Source organism: Phoenix dactylifera, unplaced genomic scaffold, assembly GCF_009389715.1.
Source record: "Phoenix dactylifera cultivar Barhee BC4 unplaced genomic scaffold, palm_55x_up_171113_PBpolish2nd_filt_p 000162F, whole genome shotgun sequence".
NCBI lineage: Eukaryota > Viridiplantae > Streptophyta > Magnoliopsida > Arecales > Arecaceae > Phoenix > Phoenix dactylifera.
In genome coordinates this window covers 1,053,982-1,080,974 of record NW_024067705.1, presented here as the reverse complement: position 1 = coordinate 1,080,974, position 26,993 = coordinate 1,053,982, and the positions used below count along the sequence as shown (strand labels likewise).

The 26,993-nt window shown below is 39.6% G+C and overlaps 1 protein-coding gene across 2 annotated transcripts; it reads left to right on the top strand.

The window, feature by feature from the left end:
• Window positions 1-3,669: 3,669 nt before the first annotated feature.
• Window positions 3,670-26,763, top strand: LOC103703703 (heterogeneous nuclear ribonucleoprotein Q-like). 2 transcript variants are annotated; one of them, XM_039117022.1, is made up of 9 exons: window positions 3,670-3,805; window positions 7,553-8,046; window positions 8,135-8,251; window positions 8,344-8,484; window positions 8,572-8,748; window positions 25,210-25,414; window positions 25,783-25,937; window positions 26,084-26,169; window positions 26,275-26,763. In XM_039117022.1, the coding sequence occupies exons 2-9, from the start codon at window positions 7,648-7,650 to the stop codon at window positions 26,396-26,398; spliced, it is 1,404 nt and encodes a 467-aa protein (XP_038972950.1). In that variant the 5' UTR covers window positions 3,670-3,805; window positions 7,553-7,647; the 3' UTR covers window positions 26,399-26,763. The 2 variants fall into 2 exon arrangements, with proteins under 2 accessions (XP_038972950.1, XP_038972949.1); XM_039117021.1 differs by lacking the exon at window positions 3,670-3,805 and having other exon boundaries at window positions 7,379-8,046.
• Window positions 26,764-26,993: the final 230 nt, after the last annotated feature.

Below are 26,993 nucleotides of genomic sequence, written 5' to 3'. Positions count from 1 at the left end.
CTAAACTGGCGTTGACTCGCCAACAGCTGGAGATGACTCGGGCACTTAGGGGTCGGCTCGTTTTCAAGGTTCTAGAAATCCAACTTTCTGTATTTCTCTCACGAGTCGACTCAGCCAAACTAGGAGTCGACTCGGATGACTTGGGAGACGACTCTGGAACACATGGAGTCGACTCGTTCACAGGGTCTCCGAAACTGATTCTCTGCCTTTCAGACTGCTTTTCTCTGGGAGTCGACTCGCGCTTTACTGGAGATGTCTCGAAGTCTTTGCGAGTCGGCTCGCTGATAGGGTCTCAAAAACTGACGTTCTGTCTTTTTGTCTGCTTCCCTTTGGAGTCAACTCGGGACCATCTGAAGTCGACTCGCCAAGCATCGGAGTCGACTTGCAACCTTTTGGAGTCGACTCGCTAACAGGATCTAAAATCCATCGTTCTGTCTGTTCTCAGTCGGAGTCGACTCGGAGAGTCCCGGAGTCGACTCGAGCTTATGCCAGAAACTTCAAATGTCCCGGAGTCGACTCGCAAAGTTCAGGAGTCGACTCGTGATGCAGGCTTTGGTTCAAATAGAGTTCAATACTTAACCAAAATACTCTAAACCAAAGCTCAAGGCACTTAGACAGAAATTCATAAGGATTTACCTGAAACACTAGATTGAATTCATTAGAACAACATAAGATATACTCAAATACTTTGAGCTCATCAAAATCAATTAGGGAATACTCAATCACTCCGCAGTTTGCCATACCCGGACGTCCGGTCTCGCACACCTTGGCACCGGGAGGAGCTGCACCCATTCGGCCAGATGCACACGAACACCGGCCTCAATCTATCCTCATCCCACTTCCCCCTCCTGTAGTGAGTAGGTCGCTCACCCGTAGACCCTCGACCCCCTCTGGGCTGACCATGGTCGGCCACAACCTCAACTGTAGGGTGTCCATCCACGTTTCTCTTACCACGTCAATGCTCCTTCCGTCATCGATCAGCCAACTAGTGTTAGTCAGCGCTATTGGCAGATACCTCCTAATCTCACGCCACATAAAGGAGACTGACCTCCCATGCCGAATCCCCTCCACCGGCCCTACTTGACCATATTGGGCAACCATAGCTTGACTCCAGAGGCCCTAAGGCTCAAGAAGGAAACGCACCACATGTTGGGCAATGATCGCCTCACGCCTGGTCTAGGGAGACTATAGTCTAAGGCCACCTTCCCCAAGGGGCCGACAAACACTATCCCACACCACCATGTGCACCCTATGCGCCCTCCAAACGAACCCCAAAGCAAGCTCCGCAAGAGCTGCTCAATCCCGTTTAACACATTCAACAATAGCACCGTATTGGCCATAAGATACATGGGTATCGAGCTCAGTATTAACTCGACCAAAGTCAACCTATCCATCATGGAAAGCGATGATGCTTGCCAGCCCTCCAGCCTACTCTGAATCTGCTGCACCAGTCCAGCGCACTTAGAGATGCACAGCCTCCTACCAATGATGGGTATACCGAGGTAGCTCCAGACACGCTCTTGCTCTGGTATCTCTAGGATCCGCTTGACATTACGGTCAGTGCTCGAGCTAAAAGAAATGGATGACTTCTGGAGGTTAACTCTCTGACTCGAAGCAGCGCAATAATCCGCCACCACTCCTTTGAGGATCGGTGCTTTCCTCACCCACGCCCTGTCCACAAGAAGGCAATTGCCGGCAAAAAGTAAATGAGAAATGGGCCGGGCTCCCGGGCTAGGAACATAAGCTTCCATGGCTTGGGAGGCGCAAGCAGTCCGTAGTGCACGCGACAGTGCATCAAAGCACATGATGAACAAAAATGAGGATAAGGGGCATCCCTGTCGCAACCCCATAGTTGAAACTGGGCCCTCAAATGCAGGCCAACACCCAGTCAATCCAGATACTATGGAAGCCAAAACTCTTTAGTGCATGCCGGAGGAAACACCAACGAATCCTATCATAAGCCCGCTCCATGTCCAGCTTGAGAGCCATCAAACTCCGCCGCTCTAGAGCTCGTTGGAGGTCCCACATCATCTCTTGGGCTAGCATGACATTATCCGAGATACTCCTCCCCCCCACAAATGCCCCTGTTCTTGGCTGATAATAGCCGGCAACAAGGGTTTCACCCTCTCCACTAAGATTTTCGCTACAACCTTGTACAGGGTAGTACACAGGCTGATGGGCCTAAAGTCGCTGGGTTCCTTTGCATTATGGTGTTTCGGGATCAGGGTAACATAGGTAGCCTTTCAGTCCTCAGCCATTACAACCCGACTCAAGAAACATTGAACCGCTTCCACCACTGATCTCCGAATGATCCACCAATACTTCTGAAAGAATAGTGGTGGGAAGTTGTCCGATCCTAGGGCCTTATCCTCGACTAAGGACCAGACCACCTCCTACACCTTCCTCTCCGATATAGGCCTCACCAAAGTCTGTTTTCCGCATCTCCTATTCGAACGTCAGGTCTCAGGATATGCACTACCTCCGCTACGTCTCCCTCCTTCGTCCACCTGGATCGAAAAAAGTCGAATAAGACCCTACTGACAGCGGCTTCTCCCTCCACTCGCTGACCCGTCTCATCGCATAAGGATCGGATCATACTCCTCTGCCTCCTGATAACCGTTGTTCGTTGAAAAATTTGGGTGTTCCAATCCCCCTCATGGACTCACTGAATCCTTGATTTTTGCCTCCAAAACACCTCTTGTTGTCGCAGAAGTGAGTGATGTGTGGCAAGATCTCGTAAGGTAGCCATATCAGACTCTGAGAGTTCGCCCCCCTGATCTTCTCTATTCTGCATATCCACTATAGAAGCTTCCACCTTCTCCAGTCTGCGAAAGATGTTCCCCACAACCTTCCGGTTCCATCGGTATAGCCACCTCTTAGTAAGCTCCAGTTTTCTCGAGGCCTTTTGTATAGCATCGCCTCGGACCGGCAGAGCCCAGGCCGCCCTGACGATATCCTATGACTGGGGGTAAGACAACCATATCTTTTCAAAGTGAAATAAGGGATGATGACTCGAGCCCGAGGTTGTGGAGACTAGTAGCGGACGGAGGTCCGACGCAATATGGGGCAGGTGTCTCACATGGTAGGTAGGGAACCGGAGGACCCAATCCGGGGACGCCATGGTCTTGTCGATCCGTTCCCAGATCCTGGCTTTGCCTATTTGGTTATTGCACTATGTGAAACGCGGACCGGTATAGCTAAGATCCACCAACCCATTACACGACACGAAATCCCGAAATTCCCTCTTATCCATTGAATCAGTAACCTTCCTAACCCCCCCCCTCTTTTCTCACTAGGGCTCATGATGCAATTGAAATCCCCAACTACAGCAATGGAGATACCCTAGGATACCAAGGTGGTGATCTCATCCCACAGCACATGCCGAGTCTTGTAGCCAGTGCTCGCATAAACCCCGCATAGCACCCATGGGTCCACACTGGGCTCAGAGATGACCATGATAATCTGTTGGGTGCAATTGCGGAAGACATCCACCGTTACCACCCACCGTACCTGAATGTTTTAAATCATCTATTTAGTGTTTACCATATTATTTTAATCGGGGAATCGCGCACCATTTGCATGTCAATCCGAAAGTCGGGCGGATCCACCAAATGGCAAGATAGGGTTACCGTTTTGACACTCCCAACCGTCAGATGTTCCCCGGACGTCCCCGGAATACTTCACTTGTTACCGTGTAGTGCCGATAAAAAGCAGGGGACGCAAAGTAAGCGACTCTCACCCCTCTCCCACTCTCCCGAGCCATTAGCCTCCGCGCCAGCGCACGGCGAGCCAAAACCCAAATCCAGTAAGCTAGCCCTATCTCTCTTCTTTTTTTTTCCCCTTCTTCGCACGTAGAAGGGTTCGTATATATTAGAGATGGGCACTGGGCCGGGCCGCCCACGGCCCGGCACGGCACGGCACGAAGCGGGCCGTGCCTGGCACGGCCCGCCAGCTACAGTGCCGGGCCGTGCTTGGCACGGCCCCTTTGATAGGGCCGTGCTGGGCTAGAGGTTCCTGGCAAGCGGGCCGTGCCAGGCACGGCCCGCTTCGGGCCTGGGCCGGCACGGCCCGGTCTAGGCCCGCGGGCCAAGCACGGCACGGCCCGCGGGCCAGCACGGCACGGCCCATAAGGGCCTGGGCCGGGCTGGCACGCGAGCCTGGCACGGTCCGGGCCTGGGCCCGGCTCGGCCCGATAAAATTTTTTTAATAAATTAATAAATATTGAACACTAAGAAATCTTGATTTATGAATATAAAGCCACCTTAATGGTGGGGGGTTTGGCATAGACCCCTACCAGTTTATTAATTTAAATCAAAATGGTACATGAAGGGAGGTTTGGACCTTGGTCTGACCTCTAGATTCTAGAATACAATAAGAAACTAAGAAAGGGCCGAGGTTTGGACCTTGGTCTGACCTCCAGAATACAATAAAAATGTACAATTATAAAAAATTAAGAAATCTTACTAATCATCAGTGATTCAGTGAATCAGTATTCACTCTTCAGTCTTCAGTCTTCAGTCTTCAGTAGTGTTTGTATCATCATCATCAGAGGATGTTGTATTATGTCCACCTTTATCTTGAAGTCTTGCCTCAGCATCTAGCCAATCCTTGAAGCAGAGAAGCATCTCCACCGTTTCGCCCGTCATCCTACTTCTCTTTTCGTCAAGAACACGCCGACCTGCACTAAAAGCGGATTCCGATGCTACCGTGGACATTGGCACAGCTAAAATATCGCGTGCAATTGCAGACATAACAGGATATTGATTTCTAACACTCTTCCACCAAGATAATACATCTAGATTCTCTATTTGATTTTCATCATATGCAGACTGAAGATCATTTCGTAAATAAAATTCTAGTTCACTACTTAAAGATGAAGAAGATGAAGAGGAACTTGAAGCATGTGTGTGTCTTCTCTGTGCAATGAATGAAAAAATAGATGACGAACGAGAACTACTAGAAGGAGGAATAGAGGTTTGTATTTGTGTTCTAGATCCACGAATTTTTTCATCATATATAGCATAAATATCATAAAGAAGTTGTCTTACCTCATCTTTAGCAGATTCAGCATCTTGATTCATATTTTCAGCGTATGCATCAAGTAAAATTAGCACGCCATTTAATTTAACTCTAGGATCAAATACAGCAGCTAAGTTATGCATAGGACATATCCTGTCCCAATACTCATTCCATTTAGATTCCATTAGGTGAATAATAGGCATTAAAACATCATCATATCTATGTTCTGCAAATTTTTGACTAATTATATATGCTTGTTGTAAAAATGAACATGAAGTAGGGTAATAAATACCAGAAAGAACATTGGTAGCATTATAAAAACTAAGCAAAAAATCTTCCAAAATTTTTCCTTTATTCCAATCAGTTTCAGTCAATGTAAATCCTAATCCACGATCATTAATATATGCACTTAATAAATTTTTATATGGGTATGCATCATGTATCATGCTATATGTGGAGTTCCAACGAGTAATTACATCAAGTTTAAATTTTTTAAAACGTTTACCATGATTTATGCATAATTCCTTAAATTCTTGAAGTCTTGATCTAGAAGCATGAATAACTGGAATATAGGACGAATACCTTGAAGAACTAGAAGTATAAAGAATTAAGTAAGATTGAAAATGTTTTCTTTATAAATTAGAAACTGCATTTCTAATTTTTGAAATCACATCTTGAATCATGCCCATGCCAGCTTGAACAGAAAGATTTAAGATATGACATGCACATCTAATATGCAGTAAATTTCCATCTAATATGGGATGCAATGAGTCTTTTAATAATACAACAGCAGAATTATTATTAGATGCATTATCAAAAGTAATAGACATAATTTTATCATTAATATTATATGAACATGCAGTTTGATAAATTATATTTGAAATTTGTTGTCCAGAATGTGGAAAATCAAAAGCACGAAAAGCAAGAATACGTTTATTTAATTGCCAATCATTATCAATATAATGAGCAGTAATGGCAATAAAACAATTACTACCTACAGATGCTGACCAAATATCAGAAGTTAATGAAATTTTTACATTTAAAGTAGAAAGTGTTTCAATTAAATTTTGTTTCATTGCTAAAAAATTGGTCATAGCTACTCTTCTAAATGTACGCCTACTAGTTCTTTTGTAAGCAGGTTGTAGGTTTAATTGAACATATTCTTCAAAATTAAAAGATTCACATAAACTAAAAGGTAATTCATCCTTAACTATCCATTTTACAAGTGCTTTTCTTTGATTTTCATGATTATATGCAAAATTACCTACAAGTAATCCCCCTTGTATATTAAGGCTACTTTGAGTTTGAGCATGAGAATCATGCATCCTATGACTCTCTTGATGTCTTTTTAAATGCCCTGTTCCCCCACTACTACTACAACTATAAAGTTTGGCACATTTTTTACATTTAGCTTTCCAGACTCCCTCAACCATAACTCTATCAAATTCATTCCATACAGTACTAGTCCTCTTACGAGAAGAGGTTTGACCTTCACTCGGTTCACCAGTTCTAGAGGAACTAGGAACAGGGGGGTTGGGGATTAGTTTCTTCTCCCTCAGAAACAGGAATGCCAAACTGACTTTCCTCAAAAGATGACATATCTATGATTAATTCAAAAAATAAAAACTAACCGCAAGGAGGAATTGAGTAGAGGGTCGGAGGGCAGAGGCAGAGCCGAGATTCCGAGCTTCCTCTTGTGCTCTCAACAGAAGCGACCTTCTCTTCTCAACAGGAACCTCCTCTTGTGTAGCACTTGAACAAACTAAAAATTAAATTGCTAGAAGAGCACTTTAGAGGAGAGAAATAATAGCAGTAGAGAAGGAGAGAATGAGAGGTTTGGTGTGGTGAGAATGAGGGAGGAATGGGCTATTTATAGAAGCCCAAAATTTTTTTTTCCCAAAATACCCCTCCATTCAGCCGTTATTGGACTGTTGGGAGGGGTAAAATCGACTTTTTCCCGAAAATAGCCGTTGGAAACGGCTATTTTCCCTCCCCCTCTCCAGACGGGCCGTGCCAGGCACGGCCCGTCTGGAGCCGTTACGGGCCGTGCTAGGCACGGCCCATTTAGAGACGTTGCGGGCCGTGCCTGGCACGGCCCGTTTGCGCCCGTTACGGGCCGTGCCTGTCACGGCCCGTGCCGTGCCGTGCCCGGCCCGGCCCACCAATAGAGGGGCCGGGGGCCGGGCCGGGCTGGCCTTCCGTGCCTCACGGGCCGTGCCAGGCACGGCCCGCTTCATAAGCGGGCCGTGCCAGGCACCTGGCACGGCCCGCTTAGAATTTGGGCCCGGGGGCCTGGGCCGGGCCGGCCCGGCACGGCCTGTTGCCCAACTCTAGTATATATTTTCTCTCCCCGTTGTCTCGTCCCTTTTTAATCTGGGAATTGTTGTCGTTGAATCCTTTATCGGAGTTTAGGGTTTTAGGATTCGCCGGAAAATATTCCTTAATAGATTCTATTTACCCTCGTTTTCTGTGATTTTTGAAACTGTTCTCAGTTCTCACACACACTATTTGGAGCTATTTTGATGGTTTCTAGGCCCTTTTCTGAGAAAAAGATAATGGAGTTTTAGGGGTAGAAGAGTTGTGCGAGATACACGAAAGTATTTGAGTTGTTGCTGTGACTGTCGAGCTATGGCGGAGCCGGAGGAGCAGGTGGACCTCGATGGCGACAACGAAATCGAGGACATGATGGACGACGATGATGCTGGGGAAGATTATGGCTACCGGAAGGTCAGGCAGGAGTCCCCGGATGAGGAGGAGGAGCGTGAGCACGGGTCGGACAGCGAGGGGCAGGAGAAGGCCTCGCCATCTGATGGAGCCAATGATCCTGCTCGTGATTCGATGAAAGAAGGGGAGGAACAAGAGGAAACGCCGGGAGACGGGTCGAAGGGAGAGGCTGACGCCCAGAAGTGGGTGGAGCTGCTTGCACTGCCACCTCATGGGTCGGAGGTTTTCATCGGCGGGTTGCCCCGAGATGCTACAGAGGAGGACCTCCGAGAGCTATGCGAGAAATTTGGGGAGATTTTTGAGGTTAGATTGGTACTGAAAATACAGAATTTTGGCTTGTTTTATGAGTTTATATGTTGGATTGTTGTGTAAAATTTGTGATGGGTATAAGGTAAGGCTAGTGAAGGATAAGGATACAAGGGAAAGCAAGGGTTTTGCTTTCATTACATTCACAAACAAGGATGCGGGTCAGAAGGCAATTGAGGAGCTCCATGACAAGGAATTTAAGGTAATTTGGTTGATAAATGGTTGCTTTAGGGCTATGCCGTTGCTTTACCTTTTGGTTAAATTCTTGAAAGGTGTTTGCTTTTGTTCATTTAGGGGAGAACCTTGAGATGTTCTTTATCGCAAGCAAAGCACCGGTTATTCATTGGTAATGTTCCCAAGAGCTTGTCAGAGGATGAGTTGAGGAAAATCCTTGAAGAAAGTGGCCCTGGGGTTGAGAATGTTGAAATGTTCAAGGTAGGTGCTTGTCTATGAACTTTAGTGAGTCTCAAGCAGTCTGGATTCTCTGTTGGCCTCCTTATTTTTTTCCAATGATGATCTCAGGATCCGCAGAACCCCAGCCGCAACCGTGGTTTTCTTTTTGTTGAGTACTACAACCATGCCTGTGCTGATTATGCCAGGCAGAAGATGTCGAGTCCAAACTTTAAGATGGATGGAAGCAACCCAACTGTCAGCTGGGCCGACCCAAAAAATTCGGCCGACTCTTCTGCTGCTGCTCAGGTAAAGCAACTTACATAGAAAAGAATGTAATGTAGTATGTCTTGTTGTTTGTTTTTGACCTTTATATCATGTATGCTCTTATTTTTTTCAGCTTCTTTATTCATTATTGGCAGCACTTAGTTATTATTCATGCATATGAGCTTCTTATATGATCAAGATATACGGTTAGAAATGTGGCAAATGTTGCTAGATAATAAGTATCTGATTTTTGCCTGTGGCTGCTTGTTGATTTTTGTATTACTGTGTTGCTATATAACAGGGCAAACTTCCGTAATAAAGGGAGGTTATTCTGTCAAATCAACAGTGAATTCGCAACTTTAAAAATTAATTGGTTGCTTGGCTTGATAAAAATGCATTGTAACAATTTCATGATGAATATTATGCAAGGTCAAGTAAATTTCTAAATATTTTATTCTTTGCAAATCGTACAAAGTGAGATATTGACTCAGAGCTTATGTCTTTTGGTTTGATATCCTCACAACAGACTACGTTTAATAGTGGTTGAAGGGTAAAATGATCAAACTATTGAATATGTTCTCTAGCTAGATTGCTTACCCTAACACAGAAGGTGCTTGGCAGTGGAGATGGTGAACTTTGTGATTTGACCGATGCATCAATACTACTTGATGGCGTCAGGTTATATTTAATGAAAGTGGATATATGTAAATCCTTTATGGCGCTGATGGTTAAAGTTTTTATGCAGATTAGAGATTGTGTGGCACTGGGGCACTTATTCAGCTTCATAGAAATTCAAAAGGTTCAAAATGTGTTGAAGCTTTTAAAAACTGAAAAAACTTTTTTTAATTAAAAATAAAAGAATCATAATTCGAACTAGTTTTTAGTTGGAAACTTGAATATTTAAGGGATGAGTGGCAATTTAAGTATTTTCCTTATGGTAAGGGAGGCACTTGAAGTAGTACTGAATGTTTGGATAGCTGGGCTGAGACTGTCTCTGTCAACTGAGAAACTCAAAAAACATGTCACTAGAATTCATTCAAAAACAATTTTTTCATTCAAAAAGGAGTTCTGGGTTTTGCTATGTTCAGTAGCTGTGTCCAATTACTTTTATGTAGGAAACTATTTTGATCTTTTTGACTATGTACAATTTTTTGTACGTTACATGACATCATTGTATACCATGTGGAAATTGCTGTTGTGAAATTTGATTGAGCTTGCCATGGCTAGTGTAGTGGTACAAGAATGCAGTCCATATAGGGGTTAGACTAGTTTGAACTGCTGTAGGAACTGAGAACCTAGGTACATGGATGCTCCAAATTGCATGCTGTGATTATATCTGACAGGTGTTGAGTACCAATACTTGGTAGATACATACTTATTTTTAATGGTTTTTTTTTTTAAGATTGAGAATCCAAAAACAAGGTCTCTAGTTACTTCTTGTATATGCTGGACATACTCCCTAGATCATACCTTTGGGGTGGGAGTTTTTTTTGGGTGTTACTTCAAATAAATGTTCTCTAGTTTGGGGATATCTATGTTATTCTGTGTAGTATAAATGTACTACTGTGACGACCCATTATACTTTATGGATGCCTTTGACATATATGAAAAATTAAAGATTTTATATTTATTCTCATCTTTCAGCCATATTGTGTTTTTTATAATTTTTTCAGTATCATGCTGTATTTGTTTCTTGTATCCATTTTTTCATGCTCCACAGGCAAGCACTGGCTGTGAATTTATATTACCTTAGATCGCATAGCGGTATAAATTTCTTAATACTAATTATTAGTCAGGCTTAAACAATCATGGGCATGGCATAAATGCTTCATGCTAAATTTGTAAATGGTCATGTGAAGCAATTAAGTTGCGCAATAGGGGATTTGAATACAAATGATTATTCAAGGACCCTCAATTTTATGATGTCCTGTCATGTCACCCTTACAACCATGCCATGGAAATATGTATATCCAATATCAATATTCAGTAACTTGACAAGAGACAGTAAGTTCCACTAATAACTATGTTAAGGCATGTGTCTGGTTTATATAAGCTTGGCATTATAATTAGAAAATCTAGTAATTGGAACTCCTTGACCAACAGCAATTTTGTTTTTCCAGTCGCCATCATTATCCCAAGTAATGTTCTAATACAGGTTTTTGAGGCCATTGTGAAATATTTTTACTAACAAATTGGCTTCTCTTATGGGTGGCAAAAGAGGCTTTTTTTGTTCTAAGAGGCCTTTTGTACTTATTAATTACAGTAATTGAAATAGAGGAATATATTGGGAGTTCACTGTACATGAGGACTTAGAAATCTCTCAGTTAAAGTTTGCTTTGCAAGTGATGCTTGATTTTATAATAATGATGATATTAAGCTTTACATGCATCTGTATGGTAATTCCTGATTTTTTGATTTGATTGAGCACATGAATTTCAACTTTCTACTTATTCAATAAGTTTTTACACTTAAGTGAAAATTTTGTTTTGATTTTGATTTGCATCAGATAAATATAGTTATAATTACCTTTGTATTTTGTGCATCCAAAGACTTAGGTGCTTTCCTAACTGCTCAAAACTTGAAATTGTAGTATAATCTTTTGAAAAATTGCTCTGTAGAGGTTTCATAAATTGTTCACAAGCAAAGCTCAACCAAAATAATATCAGTTATGTCAAAAAATCTTTTTACATTAGTTATTGAAATGAAAAATGTTAAATGACATGGGTAACATTAGTTACACATGGTGAACCCCCACCAAAAAGAAAAAGACAGTTATGTTAGTTTTGGTTTAAACTACTCAAATTGAGTCAAAGGTATTTGATTTCAGCCAAGACCTCTGGGTACTAGGGCAGTCTTGGTTTGAATTTGATCAGAGTTATGATTCATTTCAAAATGATTTAGTTTTGGCGAACAGTTCAGATCTTGACCATGGCAAAATCATATTTTCCAGCATGGTGGTTGGTGGTTTAAATTCTATAATGTATTAGTTTTTTCCTCAGGAAGTAAGCAGACATAAATATATTCAAATATCTTGTTGTTGGTTCTTCTATTGTTGTGGTTTTTACTAGTTTAATTGTCCATTCAATGGATTTGGCATATTTAATACTAGTTTATGGGCAAGAGAGTACGGGAAGAATTGATTCCTATGCGTCCGAAGCTAATGAATCTGATGCCATGGATTCTGTTTTCATGCTAGCGAGAAACGAATACCTGGCTTCAAGGGAATGGGCAGAGACCCGGATTTACCTAGCCGTCAATCATCCCACTTCTTTCACTCCTGGGGGGTCAGATACTCCTGCATTAATTGTATTAAAGGGGGAATGTTGTATAGCACTCATCGTAGGCCCCATTTAGCAGAGCTGTTGGCAGTTGAGCTTTCGGAAGTAGAGCTTTTTAAAGTAGAACTTTTATAAAAAGCTATTTGCTGTTTGGTAACTACATTTCTAAAATATTGTTAAACTTTAATATGTGTTTGGTAAACAAACTGAGAAAGTACTTTTGGTATGATAAAATGACCTTAAAGAATATTGCATAATATTATACAACAGAACATAATAGAATATAATATGTATTAATACATAAATATATGATATGGTATAATATTACTGTAATGTAATATAATATTATTATAATATAGTAATATAATATTGTATACTATAGCATAATAGTATAACATAGTTTGATATTATATAACATAACATATCAATGTATTATGATATAATGTAATATAATATTATATTTATAGTATAATACAATAATAAAGATATAAAATATTATAATTATTATCATTATATATCAACAAATATAAAGGGACATTTTCTGTAATTATAATATTTTATCATGGGTATTTTGGTTCAAAAAAAAATTATAAATCAAAACAACTTTCCGCCGCATGCTAAAAGTGCTTTTCCGAAGAAGCTTCATTTTGGAGTTTCTCCCAAGAAGCTGTTTTAGCTTTCTGGCAAAGCTAAAATAACTTTTCAATTTTTTTACTAAACACCTCTATTCTATCCAAAAGTATTTGTGGAGGGTCAGAAAGTGCTTTCTGGCCCACCAAAAGCTCTACCAAATGAGGCCTTAGTAGTTTGAAGCACATAAATTGAAATTTAGGGGCTACATGCTGAACCTAGAGCTGATCGCGGGCCTTCTGGCTCGCCCAGCCCGCCCAGCCCGACCCAGAATTTTTCGGGCTTGGGCATTAAAAAAAGGCCCATGGGTCGGGCCTGGGCAGGAAAAGCGGCCCGACCAAAAAAATTGGGCCGGGCCTGGAAACTTTTAAAAATGGCCCGGTCTGACCCATGTTTTATATATAAAGGTAGAAAAATACATCCAGTTTTAGAGAGCCCATTAAGCTGTTGGGCCATTATGGCCCATTTTCAGATTCCAAACAAAGAAAAATATCTATTAGAAAAATAGAACTCTATTAATTCTATTTAGTCATATCTAGTTCTATATTATTAGTTATATTAGTTATCGGGTCGGGTCTGGGACCAAATTTATAAAGTCAGGTCGGGCTTGGACAAAAATTTAAGTCTGACAGTCGGGCCGGGCCGGGCCGGGCCTGGGCATAGCTATCGGGTCTAATTTCTGCTGTAGAGCCCGGCCCGGCCCGGGTTTTGAGCAGCTCTAGCTGAACCATGATAAATAATATTAGTATTTGTTAAAAGATAATCAGATGATTCAGATATTTATTGCTTATAGTATAAGTATCAATTAAATTAATAATTCTTGATGTATTAGTAGTTTTATTTGATTTATAGTTTAAAAATACTTGTGCTGGTTGTTGGCAATATGTGCTTTACATGAGTAGGTCATGCTCAAGAATGTGAATCCTCAATTTATACCATGTTTCTGAGGGTTCATTGATGCATCTTCTCTATTTAAATGGCCATTTTTTATTTACAAATGTGAGATTCAGGCTCATAATCCTACTTGTAGAATTACAGCTCTCTTTCTATGCATGCTCGCATGCACGTGTTTGTTGTTGATTCGTGTGTTGGATAATGCGACTGTGCAACTCTACCAAACCACCGACAAATAAATTTAAAGGCATGAACAGCCTCTTTAGCAAGAGAGGCCTTCATGTCTGGATTATTACACCCTATATACCCTATTTTTGAAGTTAGTGTTTACTTAACTATTGTCAAGAACTAATTTCCAAGGTATGACTGACATTGATCGTGGAGTTGATTTCGAATATACGTTGTTGTAGAACATTCACATCTTTAGTTATGGCTTCATTGGAGCTCACTTCAGTGTACTTGCTGCTTGGTGACCTTAAACATGCCTTTTGTCTTCATGGTCTGCTCGTATGTGGTCTATTAAAATACTACCAATTGGATGATTTCAAATCTTATGTCATTTCTGTTTGAGTACTGCTGGTAGAAAAGTTGAAGATAAAGGAAAAGTGTGGAACAAAGAATTTTCTTAAGAAAAGTATGGGGCACAGGTGCAGGAAATCTATCCGAACACTGTGGAGAAAAGCAAATGTTATCAAATTAACTATTAATGTAGACAATAAAACTTTTACAAAGCTCATAGTAAAGGGATTTAAATAGCTGAAATATTTAAAATTCAACATAAAACTTCTAGAAAAATAGTTTCAAACAAATAAAATTCAACATATTGTGAAAGTAAAAATTCTGAGACCAACCCCGAAACCAAGTGGAATGGAGGTAAAGGAATCATGTAATTGACCTAACTAGTTTGGGATTAAGGCTTAGTTGAATTAAGATTTTTAGACAAGTCAAATAATCAAGTTCTTACTTTTCAAGGAATTTCTGCAATTATTGCATATATATAGTTCTTAAAAATTTCAACAACATTAGAAATTTATAATGTTCCTAATAATACTTGACCTTAAATGCATCATCTACATATGTTCCATATAATTCATCTTCTAGCTTTAGTTTGTGCATGTGTCTTTCACACAGTAAGTAGCTATATATCAACAAAATTTGGACATTACCATCACATAGTTTTATTCCCCTAGTTAACATGTTAGACGAATTCTCGATGAGTTGATGATGCATCTTAATCCTTCTCTCGCTTCTTTGGCATCACGATCACATAGTTATTTTTCCCAGTTAACATCTTGGACTAATTCTTGATTATTTGATTATGCATCTTTATCCTTCTCTTGCTCCTTACCTTCATAGAGGTGATAATATATCTCCATGCCATGGTCTATAATTATAGGTGATATTGTTGGATGATTGAGTAAGAAAAAATGGTGAATCCTCACCTTGGTTGGGCTATATCTTGTAAATGAGAGTGTCTTATATTGTTGGACCTAGGCCATCAAAAGATGGACCTTTAGATGTGGCTCTAGACTGGTCTCTTTGTGACCTTTGGCAAATTCACATGTACTTGTAGAAACTGCAGAGCAAAGGGAAAGTGTAGAGAGATATGTAAAACATAAACTAATATACATGAATTACCATATATTTATGTGTATATATATGTATGTGATCATTTGTACTAATAAAAAGTGCATGATTTATTAGTATTTAGGAGTTTCCTTTAGGGCTTTCACTTCATGGTTTTGCTAGAGAACTTGTATCCTTCTTGTTTTGGCTTCATGACTCTGTTGTTTAACATAGTTGTTTCAAATAGAGAATATGACTTTTAATATCTCCACTACTTGTTGGTCTTTCACTGTAAATTGATATCTAGGAAAAAAGAAACATGTGACAAGAAAAGGAAAAAGCAACAAGATAAATAGGGGTGAAAAATAGACCAAGAATAATAATAATGCTTAGGCCACCTCACATAACTAAGTATGATGCAGTTACCATATGTCTCATAAAACCGTATAGATGATCGTGGTTTCAAATCCCGGTGGGACATCTTGTAGGATGTTAGGAAAGGGTACCATCCTAATTGTCGGGATGGGACTGTCTTGCCATCATCTCAGCTTCTTGATCGGCACATCTTGGCATTCCCTGCCCCAAGTGTCGAGACAGGGTGGGATGGTGGTGCGTCCGTTCTATGAAAAAACTGGGACAACCCTATCCCATAGGATTTAAAACCTTGAAGAGGATAACTAATCGATCTTAGAAGATGACTTAATCCTAAAGGCAAAAATATTTGAAAAGTTTGGGATGGGTTTTGACTTAGCACTGGAATACATAGGATTTTCTGAAACATATCCATAAATAGTTCTAAAAATTAAAAACAACAGAAAATCCGGAGGTACTTTTGTTAATTGACTTTACTTGCATCTCAGGAGTTGTGATAGAACTTCGAACAAAGTAAAATTTGAGGATGCTTTCCTAAGCTATGTAGAGCTAAGTTGTACTGTACTTCAATCCCTTGTTTCCCATCAACACCCCAATGGTAGGGATGGTCATATAGGTCATTGAGAGATGTCTAAGACTTCATCCCCAAATCATGTCTCCATTGGCAGAATTAACCTGACTTCATTTGAATAGTAAACCATCTACAAAACAGTTCTACAAATTAACTATATCAATGGTCCTCTCTGCTGACTAGCTGACACAGACAACCACTTGCTTACTCCTTTTATTCGAAATACCCAAAGAAGCCGTCAGAGAATTGATCTTGAAGTTATTAACTCCCAAGTCATATATATAAAGCCACCTGATGTCATTTGATGAAGTAGTAGGGATGTCTGAGAGGATCCCATCAAGTTGAGAAAGAGTCTAGAACTTTTTTAAGCACTCTACAATGATTTAAAAGGTTATTTTCCATCTTCTTATCATCTTCATGTATGACACAGGTGAAGGTTTTTGTTAGCTATAATTAGGAACTTTTAATTGACAGTAAATACTATTGGTTGTTTCGAACAACAAAACAAATTTAACCTCCCCAGCTTATGACATGGTGCCCAACTTATTACATGGCGAAGGGAGTGATATATGCTCCTGCTTTTGATTCTGAATCTTTCTCAATGAAATCGAAGAGAAGTGGTTCCACCAATTACTTTGCAAAATATCATTGTAATGGAGTTAGGTTGACCTACATCCAAGGTTTTAGTTAGACATTCTATGACAGCAACTTACAAATCAGTCGGCATTTTGCCATAAATCCACTTGCTTCAAGAAAGTCTTTTTCTCCATTATGATATCTTCTCTGATAGTGGGGTTCAGTTTATGCTCTTTTTCCTCCTCTTCTTCAAGTAGCTCAGGAATGCCCAGCCATGATATAAGCTCTTGCTCTGTAATATCTGGAACTTGAGAAGAGCACTCTGTGGGAGCAATATCCCAAGCATGTTCATGTAGACGAGGAACATGCTTCGAGACTAACTCATACAGGCTAAATTGTGTATTGGCTTGTCTAATGATGACGCATCAATTTAACCTTTTTGACTGAGCTGCTTCTTGTTCTTCTTTTTATTCTTCATCTCTTCATACTTGAGATTGGTGCTTATGTTGAACTTCAGAACTTTATTTTACTTGAGAATGCCGTATCATGAAGTTTGTCACTGTATAATGCATATTTATATCTGAGTAGTGAAAATTTGGTCAACTGCAGACTTCCTAAACTTGTTATATAGTGCTATCTTGACTCATTTTAACATGTGGATTTTCACTATACTGTCTTATTATGTCAATATATTCGCAGTATGAGTTTCATAGGAATTATATCATGAGGAGATTGTGTATGCGTATTCTACATGATACTGTACTTTGTTGCCTAGCTTATAGGTGTCATTAACAATTGTCTATAATATATGTGGGTAAGTTCTAGGAAGCACTTTTCCTAGAAAAATGTGTGATACTGTGATTGTTAACAATATCTGAAAAGTGTTCTACAGGAAGCAAATGTTGAAAAAGTGCTTGTAAGAGAAGGTAGAAAAACTAGCTTCTGGCTTCTTGTTTTGCGAGAAGAACTTTTTAAGTAGTAAAAGCAATACCAAACACACGCAAATGAAATAATGCCTTCATTCTGCTCGCACTCTTTCTCCTTAAGTTTGTGGTGCCTTCACCAACTCTGGAGACTTGCCATGAAATAGTATAGTCAGTCATCGACCACCACTCTTCATCAGTGTCTGTAGTGACCATTTGGTTGAAGAGAGTTTGTTGGCATTAGACTAGGCCCTATAGTTTGTTTTTAAGAGCAGTCTTGGTCTTGTTCCTGGATTTCATTTTAACAGATTTTGATAATCTGAACCCTACTTTTAGATTAATTATTGATGATTGACAAAGTATTTTTTCTCTCCTAGCTTTCATTTATTTTCCATGGCTTTTCTTTGACTTTTTGAGAACCATCATGCGAATAAGCAAATTTCCTATTTGATTTAATTCAGTTAAAGTTTGTGTTCTCTAATCCAGCCTAACTGATGGTGGGACACCAGTTCCTTTTCTCATCTACATGTTTTGCACCTATCTTGGAATTTCCTTTGTGATTTTTACTGTTCCTGGTTCCATCATCTGCTGGTTTATATTTTCGGCCACAAGGGATTATAGAATGGCCTTGATCCTATCTTAAGGATATTTTTGATCTTCTGTCTCTCACAATGCAAAAAACCCTAGACAAGAACTTTTTCTAGTCTTTTCATGCTATTTTGAACTTCTTATTGCACCTTAAATGGTTGTCTGTCTGCCTTGTGGAGGCTTTTAGTATTCTATTTTTGTTAGATTGCTTTTGAAAGCATAATATCTTTTTAATTTTTATGCTTGACCTTGGGACCTTTTAGTTTGTGGTGCAACTCTTTGGTTCATCCATTTCTCTACAAGTTAGATTATTAATGGCCTTCATGTTTTATGCAATCCAGATTCTTATATGTCCCACCACATTTGCAATTCCAGGATTCACCTGTTTTTTGTGTTCTGCCATTGTTCCATGAATTTGTTCTATTATTGTACTTCAAGTTGATATATGGGTATACAGGCATCCTTTTTGTTTCACATTTCAATCATGTTGAGGACCTGTTTTTACCCCTTTTTGAGCTTCTTTATACTTTTGAATTGTAGCACTGTCAGCCTGTCCTGTCATCTGAATTTAGCCTTTTGTTCACATCAATCTGACCATGATAAAATGTTTTTATTGGTTGATGTCATTGTCCATTTTGCTCTGTTTGAGATCAGTTCAATTTCACAATTGGTTAATTACCTTCAGTTATCAGGCTTTCTTTTTGTTGTAATTTGTCTATGCTTTAAGCTAGATCTCAGGGTTGCTCTCTTGCCTCTCACTATTACTTAATGGATAATATTATGACTGATCGCACCTCATTGCTTAATTTTGGACTGCTGTCTGCGTACTTATCATACATGCTGTTTCTACAGCCCGAATACGTGATCCATGCAGCTTTAAGACTGCCTGCTTATTCATATGTATTTAATTGATAGGTATTTCTCTATTCTTATAATATCTCTTGAGCATGTTTCTGTGAACTGACTGGTCATCCCCATGAACTGATCTTGTTGGTGGCTTGTTTGTCATATGATTGTAGATTACCACCATCTTTATTGCCTATCTCTGCTTGTTTCTGGCATCATCTAATCAATTAAGTTTTACAGAATCGTTTGACCATGTGTAATTTGCCATGTTGTTTACCATAGTAGTTGGGGCTTACCGGCTTGTGGTCTTAACTAGCCGGAATTTTATATCTGGATATTCATGCAGTCAATCCAATTTCTTCCTGAGGCTTTCATGGCGGATGAATCACAGTTCCAATAACTGTAATGTGATTCAACTTCTTTCTTTGCATACAAATTCTTTTGCTACTTGTAGTGCTTGCAAATCTATCAGCAGTGATGCAACTTCTTGTCCCTACTTCCTCAATATGCTGTTTACAATGCTCTTGATCACTTCTTAGTGCTAGTGCTTTTGTTAATAAAATCTCAGCCCACAATCAGAGTCATCACCAGTCTACTCTATACTGTAATTATCGAACCATTTCTTTTGACTGACATCGGTGGTGGAGGTGGTAGCAGCTGTGTGTATTCTATTTTCTGGGTTGTTTTTCCTTTTTTTCTTTTTTTGGTTCTATGTGTTCGTATGCATTTTTTTTTTTGTGTGTGTTTTTTTTGTGGGGGGGGGGGGGGGGGGGGCAGGGGAGGGGGAGCGAGGGACGGTTATGATATGCCTGGTGTAGTTGCTTATATCAATATGTTCATTCTTTTGCAATTAATTATTTGTTGTCCTAATGCCTATATTGTATTATATGCATATGATTCTATTTATGTGGCTTCTATGATGTATATGGTTGCAGGGTTTTATATACATCGTCAACATAGTGTCCCACAGGTGCATCAGAGAGCTGGGGACCTGTAAAGCTTGTTCTGGACTTATTTCTAGTTGTCTTTCTTCTTCTTCTTCTTCTTCTTCTTCTCCTCAATTTTCTAGATAACTCATTTTTGGTAGGAAATTTTCTAGTTGACTTTCAGTTCTTACTTTTCAGTAGGTTATTTGTAGTCAAGGGATAACACTAAAAGATCATGGACCTTGTTTGACAATTTGATTAGGACTGTAGCAGTATCATTCATGGTATTTATCTTGCTATAGTACCATGAAAAAGACCTTTTTTTGTCATAGTGGTATTTTGAGGATTTTAGGTTTGAGTTGGAGTTTCTACACTCATGAAGCCATCTAACACTCATCATAATTCAGTTTTAGATGATTTAATTCAGTTTTAGTTTATTCTAATAGATTGAAGACTTCTTTCTTTTCAATAGCTAGAAAAGGTGCTCTCTTTCTCTCCCTCTCCCTTCTCTTTGTATTTTCTCCTTTCCTCTCTTTTCTTTCCTCTCACTGCTTTATTCCTTTTCTTAGATTGCTTATTAATTCTTTATTTTGTTGGAAATTTGTCATATTCTGCTTTCCTTTTTTTGCCACTTGAAACTAAAGCAAGTTAGTTTACCTTTTTATATGTTTGATCCTATGGATAGATACATCACAGCTGTGGGTCAAATTCATGCTTATTGCAAGATAAGTCTCTTTGGATGCTTTCTGGAATTTTCAGACAGCCATAAACCTTTTTTTTTGTTATTCCTGTGCTAGAACTGCTAGGAAATCCTAATCTTGTGGCACTTTCTTTAGGGTTTAAGCCTGCTAAAAGTTTAGAACAGCACTTATAGTTTCCCTTGAAATTCTCATATTCCTTATGGAAGGACCTCTGAACCCTCTTACATATGGACCTAACACAAGATTTGCATCACCTATGATATGTTTGCTTAATATCTTGATCAGATAGTTGTAGCCCATGCTCGTCCTATTTAGTAGTATTCAATAGCCCAAGGCTCTAAATCTCGATTTTGGTTTTAGTCCCCTAGGTAGAGTTTCGGTTGTGGCGGTTTCGGTGATTTTGACAGTTTTGGTCAAAAATTCATAAAAAATTCAGAAAAATAAAAATTAAGAATAAAAATCAAGACAAATTATTTCGCATTATTTTACCAGACCGAGATTAGTTTAAAAGCTCAATGCATTAAATATATCAAACTTTTCTATGATTTTTGTTTCCTATCCTTTTGTCTACTTTTTGTAATTTTCTATATTTGCTCTAATTTTGTATTTGGCTACACTTTTCTCCAACCATAATTTATTTTATTTCATTTTAATAACTCATCTAAGAAAGAAAATAAATCCATTAAAGCATATTTCATTTGAATAACCCATCCAAGCAAGAAAAAACTCACCTATGTAAACCCTATTTTATTCTGGTATTTCATTTTCATTGTTATCATTTTATTCTTAAAAAACAATCATCGAATGATATAATCATGCAATTCTTTGTATTAGTGAAGATCAAGGTATGTTGAACCGATCGAAACTGGTCGGTTCAGCTTGTGCCCGTCGGCACCGGTACGGTATAGCATATAAATTTGGTTCCGACCCAAACGGGTCGGAACCGATTGGTTCCGTACTTGAACTGGTGCAAATCGGGCCGGTTCGCACTGGCCCAAGCACGGCTTCTCCACGCGCGCGGGGAAGAATGCCTGCGTGGGGGGCAGCGCGCCTGCGTGGGTGCGAGGTGGGAATCGTGCTTACCCGCGGTTCCCTAAGCTGCGGTCTCAGGGAACCGCGCCCGCGCGGGGCAGCGCGCCCACGCGAGCTGGCAGCCTGCGTGGGTCATTTAATGCTACTCTGTGTCGCGCGGATGCGGAGTTTTTTCCCCATCGACTCGCGGACTCATGAACGGGGAATCGCGTGCCTGCGCGCGATTCTCCGCGCAGGAAACTGCGCCCGCGGCCAGTTCTCCAGCTGGGAATCGCGCCCGCGGCCGGTTCTCCAGCAGGGAATCGTGCCCGCACGCGGTTTCTCGCATGGGGCAACGCACCCACGCGGGCTATTTAATGCCACTCTGTGGCATTTTACGTGTCCGCGCGCGCACGCGACACGCGCGATTTTTTTTTCCGTCCGCGCGTCACGTCCTTGTGCGTGTCTCTGGTTCGGTACCGGTTCCAACCGGTACCGATGCCCACCGGTACGTTGGTACGGTTGGTCTGGCGGAATAATTAAATCATTAGGGCCTATTTGCTAGGCTGAATAACCCACGGACAAAAGCCTTTACTTTGTGTTATGCTGCTAAACAACAAAAAAGGACAAGCAATAAGAGATAAAACCATTTGAGCCCACTTATACCATGTGCAGGTATAAGTAGGCCCAAACGCTATAACTTATACCCCAAAAATAGGAACTAAAGTTATATGGTGGAGTAGGGGAAACTAATTCCCAGTAATTATCTTTTCACCCCTATCAACTCTTTAATCAAGCAAAAAGTGGAAGAGCAATTTTGTCTTTATGATGAAATCCAAATCTATCACCAAATTCATTGCCTTCTATTCCCTTGTACTTATCTCTCCAACCAAATGCCTAAGAAAACCTATTCTGCTCTCTGTGTCCTATCCATCCATGGTACATGGTGTAAACCTTCGTAATTTATTCCGCCTACCAACTGCTATCTTTGGGTCTGTGATTAATAGAATATTAAATAATATTGACAAATTTTTGAAAACACTAGAAGACATTAAACATATATATGTTCAACAATAAAATGATCAAAAACCGTAGCTTTGGTTAGCAACATTCTTAAGATTGTCCAATCCACAATCCAGATCAAACTGCATAAAATCGATCCAGATTGGACCAACTGATCGAAATCAAGATAGAACAATCCAATGTTGGATTGATACAAATTGTGGATCGTCTGATCCATTCAAACAGCCTTTTGGGTGCTGTTCACATGCTGAAACAGCATGGGTGTCCCTATTTTCGCATGAGGAGGTAAACGATGCCCAAATCTGATGATGGATTTTTCTTTTTCAAAATATAATGTCGGAACTCAAGTGATGAAGTTTTGCAATGCTAGGACTTTAACATCCTCACCACCTTAAACTTTTATCTGATTTCTATAATTTTCCTATTTTTTGTCTTCTTTTTGAATTTTCTGTTTTTGCTTTAATTTTTGTATTTAGCTAAAATTTCTCTAACCATACTTCATTTTATTTCGTTTTAATAACTCACTTAAGAAACGAAAAATCCAGCTAAGCATATTTCACTTGATTTCATTTGAATAACCCATCTAAGCAAGAAAAAACTCATCTAAATAAAAACCTATTTTATTTCAGTATTTTGTTTTCATTATTATCATTTCATTCTGAAAATGAAAAAATTCGTCTATGAAGAAAAGCAAAAATGATATAAACATGTAATTCTTTGAAATTAATAAGGATAGACATCATAATAAAAAAAAAGCTTAGCCAAAAATAACATAGATTAAATCATTAGTCTTGTTTGCTAGGTGGAATAGCCCACGGAATAAAGCCCTTATTTTGTTTTATGTTGCCAAACAACAAAAAATGGCCAAGTAATAGGAGTTATACCATGTGTTGGTATTAATGGGCCCAGACAGTATAACTTATGCCACCAAAATAGGAAGTGAAGTTATATGGTGGAATAAGGGAAACTTATTCCCTCTAATTATCTTTTTGCCCCTATCAACTATTTAATCTGAGCAAAAAGTGGAAGGGCAATTTTTTCTTTGCGATAAAATCCAAATCTATCACAAAATTCATAGCACTTTATTCCTTGCACTTATCTCTTCCATCAAACACCAAAGAATACCTATTCCACTGTATAAGTTGTATCCCTCCATGGTACATGGTGTAAACCTTCAGACTTTGTTCTACCTACCAATTGTTGTCATAGGGTCTATGACTAATAGAATATTGAATTATATTTACATTTTAGAAAATACTAAACTAAAGACATTAAACTGTATATTTGTTAAACCAAGGTTCGCCGTACCGTACCGTACTGGTTCGGTATCGGTACATGGTACGGAGGGCGTATCAAAACTCAGTATGCTGACCGGCCCCTCACCGCACCATATCGACATAGTAATAGTGTGGCACCGGTATGGGCTGAGTACCGAGACGGCATACCTTGTGTTAAACAATAGAAAGATAAAAAACAGTAGCTTTGGTCAGCAACTTTCTTAAGATTGTCCAATCCACAATCCGGATCAAAATGCATAAAATTGATCCAGATTGGACCAACAGATCTAAATAAAGAAAGATAGAACGATCCAATGTTGGATTGATCTAAATCATGGATCTTCCAATCCATTCAAACAGCCTTTTGAGTGCTGTTCACATACTGAAACAGGATGGGTGTCCCTATTTTCGCATGAGGAGGTAAACAGTGCCCAAATCTGACGATGGATTTTTCTTTTTTAAAATATGATGTCAGAATTCAAGTGACGAAGTTTTACAATGCTAGGATTTTAACTTCCTTAGCACCTTATCCTTATGAGCTCTCATGCAACGCTTATCAATCTGCTTTTCAACTGATCCAGCAACATTCACCTCTAAGAAATATCCTGTCTCAAAGTTTATTCAAAGCTTCCATGACACCTCAACAAATTCTCATCCATCACGTGATTCTAAGCTCCTAATTAATCTCATTAACTGAATGAGGCCTGCGCATGAGATAAAAGCACAACAGCAAGGGACAGATCTGTTCATGTAGTCAAGCAGAGTCTATTTTTCATTTTTCTCAGGAAAAACCTTAAAAACTTAACTATCCATGATCCATTATTTTTCATATACGATCCAATCCTGATCTTAACAATATTGTCGGTTAGTTTCAGTCGAAACTCAACCAATACTGACCGAAACTGACCAAAACTGGAATTTTTGGTTAAGTTTGGTCGAAACTATCCGTTTTAGATGAAACTTTAAACCATGGAATGACTATTAATTTCTTGTAGTAACTGTTAGAAAATAAATATTGTCACACTGGCAGAAGTATGATATGAGTATATGGTAGTAATAATTACTTTAACAGTAACCCACAAAATGAGAAGTTTATGAGGTCTCATAGTGTCGTGCCATAGAACTGCTTGACAATTCAGTTATATAGTTGCTTCTCCTTAATTTGCTTTCTGAGTTCTTTGCACCAGTCTTGCATATAGTCTTATGGATCCAGTGGTTTCATGTTTCAGATATTGGATTGGATATGTACATTCTAAGTACCTTTGAAGCTTTAGCTGCATTAAAATACAAACCTTATTATGGTCCTTTGAATTTCTTGCAGGTGAAGGCTTTATATCTGAAAAATTTGCCTGAGAATGTCACACCAGAAAAGTTGAAGGAACTTTTTGGACACCATGGAGAGGTCACAAAAGTTGTTCTGCCTCCTGCTAAAGCTGGACAAAAACGAGATTTTGGATTCATTCATTTTGCTGAGAGATCTAGCGCGTTGAAGGCAGTTAAAGGAACAGAAAAATATGAAATTGATGGTAAGTTTTCTTGAAGCTTTTACCTTCTGAACAAATGCAAGTAGCATCAGTGCAGTTCCTGCTATACCTGAGGATACATCTTTTTTAGCAACCAATATATTTTATATTTGAGTTTATTTGTTTATTGATATAGATGAGGGCTATATGAACGTGCAAGTCATCTTTTGCTGGGTCTGGTATGTTGGAAGGCATCTAGATTCCATTTAACATGTAGAACCATAATTATATTGGTCTTATAAAGTTAACAAATTTACTCTGAGCGAGAACAGCCAGTTGAATGATTTCTGCTCTGTTTGCTGTAAAACTTTTGGTGATGATTGTAACTTTTAGGACAATTTTCATGACTAAGAGATTAATTTAAACCACAGGGCATGTTTTGGATGTTTCCCTGGCGAAACCTCAGGTCGACAAAAAGTCTGATTATGCTTCAAATTCATCCAAACCTGGGCTTCTTCCAAGTTTCCTTCCATATTCCCCATATGGGGCCTACGGTGGTGGATATGGTGCAACAGGATTTGGCCAGGTTGGATTTCCCTTACCACTGCATTTGAGATTGCGCATGCATTGTAGTTCCGCCATCTTTCTTTCTTCACTGCTAACTCTTATATGAAATTAATGAGATTCTGCAAATTGCTAGTTGACGTTGTTTGATATTTGTACTGTATGCAGCCAGTGATATATGGTAGAGGACCTATGCCATCTGGGATGAGAATGGTGCCAATGGTGCTACCTGATGGTCGACTTGGTTATGTTATGTGAGTACATGGAATTCATCTAGTATATGGGGCATTTTTATGCTGTTGTGGCACCTGATGTTCTTTCATTTATGTATGGCTTGTTTTACATGATAAATTGTTCAGGCAGCAGCCTGGTGCACAGGCTTCTCCATCCTCTCATCGGAGGAGTGATCACAGTGGCGGCTCAGGTGAGGGTGGAGCTAGGGGCAGTGATGGGAACCGTGGGCGCCGATACCGCCCTTACTGATCTGGTGTTGAAGCTTGCACATCGCTCACTATGCAAATCTTTTCACCAGCTACCCATTTTGGCTATTGCTCCAGATAGACCGAAGTTTTACAAATGAGGACATGTAGCATCATCAGGGTTCTGTGCCTACCATCTGATCAATACGAGCACAAGATTGTTGTACCGGTTTCTCCTTTTGAGATTAGTGTTTTTGTGTTTCCATAAATCAAGGGATGGCATGATCTTGAAAGATATAGCAACAAACATTGGGTCTATTAATCGTAATATGGATGAGCCTTGTTAGCATGTAAGGATATTTGGATCCTCTTAATTTCTGTCCTTAATATGGACCGAGCCTTGCTAGTGATGTAATGATTGTTTCCTTTCTGTGGACCTGTTAGATCACCCAGAACGAGAATAGCGGGAGGGATGTAACTGGAACAACCCTCTCTCTTTGGCAGTGGATCTAAATGTTACATGTAGGGTCTGAAGGAGGGCTGGGTAGGGTGGGATACCAGTTTGTGTATCGCTATACCCATTTCCACTTTTGTTTGATGAATACAGATGCAAAAATTTATATCTATTTTTATGGATTTTGATTGTATGGGTGTAAATA

Excerpts from the sequence above, each read along its gene's own strand:
- LOC103703703 (XM_039117022.1), top strand. The coding sequence starts at position 7,648 with ATGGCGGAGCCGGAGGAGCAGGTGGACCTCGATGGCGACAACGAAATC. Across the intron at positions 8,252-8,343 it reads TCCATGACAAGGAATTTAAG|GGGAGAACCTTGAGATGTTC; the intron begins GTAATTTGGTTG and ends TTGTTCATTTAG. Across the intron at positions 8,749-25,209 it reads ACTCTTCTGCTGCTGCTCAG|GTGAAGGCTTTATATCTGAA; the intron begins GTAAAGCAACTT and ends AATTTCTTGCAG.